Consider the following 4043-nt stretch of genomic DNA (forward strand, 5'->3'; position numbering starts at 1 on the left):
TATTCGCGACGCTCTGCGTTCTAAAGTCACGCTATGGATTATTTAACGTTGTGTCTTCTGGTATACATGCTTTTACAAACACACGATACAGATATCGGCGAGAGTGGCCTTACGGTTGGCGGATCATAGCGTATCGTGATTCGCCCAGAAAACTGACATCGATCAATCATATCGCAGACGAGTGTCTGTTTCCACGAAATCTCCCTTGACGTTCGTCACGTTTTATTACAATGCTTTTATACGCCCGAATGAGCGCACAGCTCGCTTGCGGGATATTTTCCGAAAAAAAAAAAATATTCGCCCTGCAAATCATAGTCTGCGGCGAATAATGAAATTTTGGCGTCGCGAGCTCGTACTTTCTGCTGGAAAAAAAAAATGACGTAGCGCGACGGAGTCTAAATGCGCGGTTGAATATTTGAGGAAGATCGTATTTTTTACCTTTCAACCCTTGTACAATTTGCCTATCTTTTCACATCGGCTCTGAAATAGCGAGTTGAAACTTTTATCACGCTCTGACCTGGTTCTTGTTGCAACAATGTTACTGCAAATTGCCGCTAAATAATGTCTCTATCTTGAAAAATGCACTTCGTAAATTTTCAAGAATAGATTTATACGCCTCACATATATTTGCACGGACGTATTTAGAACGATTTTAATGAGCGTAAAAATCGTTAACGTGACAGTAGAAGGACATCGGAAATAAAGCCACGCGGTTAAAATTTATACGGTTATACGTCTGTGTATTTACGACACGCATTAGCCGAGGGATATGGTTCGTAAAAATCAAGACTCTCAATCAACAAAAGCTTCCGTGTGAGTTACAAATTTACAAATTTATATGAATTTTTATAAATATATCGCGAATAGCTTGCTAAACGTACATAGATCGATATTTATACAGTAAAATCCCAGAATTATATAATATTTCTTTTTAATCTTTATTTCTCTTTATCTTATCTGTTCAGCTTTAATGTACATATTGTGTATACACACTTGAGATCTTTTGTTTTATTTTCCTATTGTCTTTGAAAAAATTGTCTCTTGTTGCACAATAAAAATTATTATTATTATTATTACCATTATTATTATTATTCTTAATATTTAGAATATTAACGAGAGAACACACTTTTTCTTTCGCGCAAAATTTATTTATATCTTCCGCGTCGCTTTTTCTCGTCCTCGCCTGTTCAATGCCGGAAGCAGCGCAATTAAATTGAATCTTGCAAAAAATTGGTCCATAATGCTGGATCGTGGAATCCCCGGCCGCGATCGCGGGAACTAGTTTCGCGCGAGGCGAGCTATATCGAGAAGTAATATAAACTTTATATCCCTCTTCACACGGACGGGAAACTCGTAAGACAAATATATGTCGAGACTGTCGTTTCCGGTTCGCGCAACGACGGCTTACGACGGCAATGCTCCACGGGGGCTACAATGTAAACATATATCTCGTCAAAGTGTATACAGATATGAACTTATACGCGACGCGTCTGTATCACGTGTATATATATATGACGCAGTATACTATGAGTATATACGGACGCGCGTAGAAATAGCCGAGTTTTCAGATTCCGCCGTAAAAACCGACGGCCATCGTAAAAGAATTGCGTTAAACTTAATGTTCGGCCGTTAAGAAACGTCTTGATAAAATAAAATCTTAATCTCGTACCCTATCCTAGGGGAGAAGATTTAGGTTTCTCTCCCTTGCCGCCGCTATCCTGAGTAGAAAAGGCTCGTTGCCCTCTCATTCTTTCGAGATCAGTCCACTGGACCGGCGTATCTCGCTTAATCCTTTCGTATCCAAATTTTTATTTGTCCGCGGGTGATTTCATTTTTACAGTCTAAAGGGACGGCGTTATTCACAATAAGATATATTCTTCCTCTTTGCTAACTATCTCTTTCTTCTGTAACGGACCCTCGCGAGTTCGCTCGAAATAGTCTCGACATTAGGAGAATTTACTTGGTAGTAGTAGATCTAAGTTTTTGAATAACATTACAACTTTGTAAATTTAAGTTCCGCAATGTCGTTCTCGCGACGTTCATTTCGAGTATATCTAACGTATTTTGCGTGTTCCTTTTCAGCAAAAACGGATACGTGTGCGTCATGTTCCACAGGAGAGACGAGCACGTAATAGAGATGCAACTGTCGGAATGGCGCCAGCAGTTCGACGATATATGCAACACGAGTACGTTCAATTCGCACACGATGCCGTACACGACGTTCATCAGTAAGTAAATTCTGACCTTCTAATCGAATTACGCATTGTCATCGCAATATCACGTTGCAATAGTCAAGTAACTAATTGGGCTTTAATGCGGGGTGGCAACTTTCCGAGACTCGAGCGAATGTAAATATACGCAAATCTGATTACGCTTAACAGTGTTCAGTTGACAGATCGTGTTATATATGTATGTACATATATTTGTTACTACGGGTTTTAATTAACGCAGTTAAACGCGACTGTCCCGCCGTTAATATATCCCGGCATTTTTGCTTTGTCGGCATTATAACCGTAATTAATCGGGTAAATTAATTTGCCGATATTCCAATGGAAGCGGCTCATAAATGAAGTTGCAGTTTCTTTTGGAAGTTGTCAAAGAGCGATCCCCTCTCCTTCTCTTTCTCTCTCTCTATTAGAGAGAGCCAGCTAACTATATTACCGTTTGATTAATATTCGCGGCTTCTTAATTTGTCATTCATCCGATATCGCCTTCGTTCCGGAAGCGCGGGAAATAATATATATTCCGTAATACATCATTCGAAGAGGTAACATTTTTTTATGACTCGCGGGAGATTCATTATCATAATTATAAAATACTATTCTCGTTCCTTTTTTCCGCCGATATTAAATAGATTGGACGCTGGAAAGTCGGCCACAGTTTCCGGAAACCGGAATCAGAAACGAACGGTTTTCTCGAAGGTGATTTCCGGCCTCCCGGCACTTTGGTGCCAACTCCTCGAGTCCTCCGTTTTTGTTCCGATTCATTGCCCTCTGGTTTGTCTCGATCTTATCGAATTACTTTGACAGAAGATAAAGCTAGTCGAAAGGAGATTCGCGCGGAGCGGGTGTCCGATACACACCGCTTGACGATGCGTCTACAAACATCTTTTGCCGTTAAATAATTAATTTAAATAATATATAGTATTTATTTTATATCGACGTATCAAGGTGGAATTTTTTTTAAATATTTGGTAAATTACACTATTAATAAAATATATTGCATTGTATTGCTTGCAAGTAGGACATTATCGTAGCTTTCGCCTAATTCTCCTGTTGGGACTCGGCCAATACTCGGAGTTTCAAATAAAACGTGATTCGTTTAATGAAAGAGAAACGTCTTGTTCAGCTTCGTAAGCCAAGACATTGATCGTAAGTCGAGCTATAAACGCGCTCTTTCGTATAGTTCACTGAAATGCACACGTTCGAGTTCGTTGTTTGCTTCGAGCTCATAAAGTCTTTTCGAATTTTGATACACCTACTCGTGTATAGTATATAAAGATTCTCGGATTTTCTACGCTCTGCTCCATCCGCAGATTCCTCGATCAATTTGAAGTTGATTTTTCCTCCGCGAAAGTTTGATGAAAGTTCCACTAACCTTCCTACGCGGGTTCGACTTTAAATACTCCTTTGTACAACTAATCCTCAACTTTCGAGATTCTTTCAAAGCAGAGTCTATTTAAGCTTAAACGAGGGGAGGCGAGATTTCATTATCTATTTTTATCCCGAAGTTCGTTTCACGAAATTTTCTAAGTCAAAAATTATTGATGTCTCGACATTATCATTTCGAATAAATCTCTACTTAAATCTGTCCGAGAGAATATGTATTGCACGATATGAAAATATTTATGAAAAAAAAAAAAAACGGACGAGAACGTGTGGGAAAAGTTTGCAAATGACAGAGTTTAACAATCAATTCGCGCTAGGCACGACTTTACGAGCGCATAAAGGTTCATATGCCGGATCCGTCGTAAAGTCCCTCTCCTGATGCTGTCGGCTCGTCTTTCAGTTTCTCCCCAGCCGATTCCGGTAACGTTGACGAAG

General features: G+C 39.5%; 1 protein-coding gene across 1 annotated transcript in view; it reads left to right on the forward strand.

Moving 5' to 3' along the window:
- Window positions 1–4043, forward strand: part of LOC115242736 — a 37235-nt gene that overhangs the window by 28061 nt on the left and 5131 nt on the right. Inside the window, exon 2 of the mRNA XM_029819255.1 lies at window positions 2083–2228. Coding sequence (XP_029675115.1) covers window positions 2083–2228 — 146 coding nt within the window. The remainder of the gene's footprint in view (window positions 1–2082; window positions 2229–4043) is intronic.

This window comes from Formica exsecta, unplaced genomic scaffold, assembly GCF_003651465.1.
Source record: "Formica exsecta isolate Colony F162 unplaced genomic scaffold, ASM365146v1 scaffold62, whole genome shotgun sequence".
Taxonomy (NCBI): Eukaryota; Metazoa; Arthropoda; class Insecta; order Hymenoptera; family Formicidae; genus Formica; species Formica exsecta.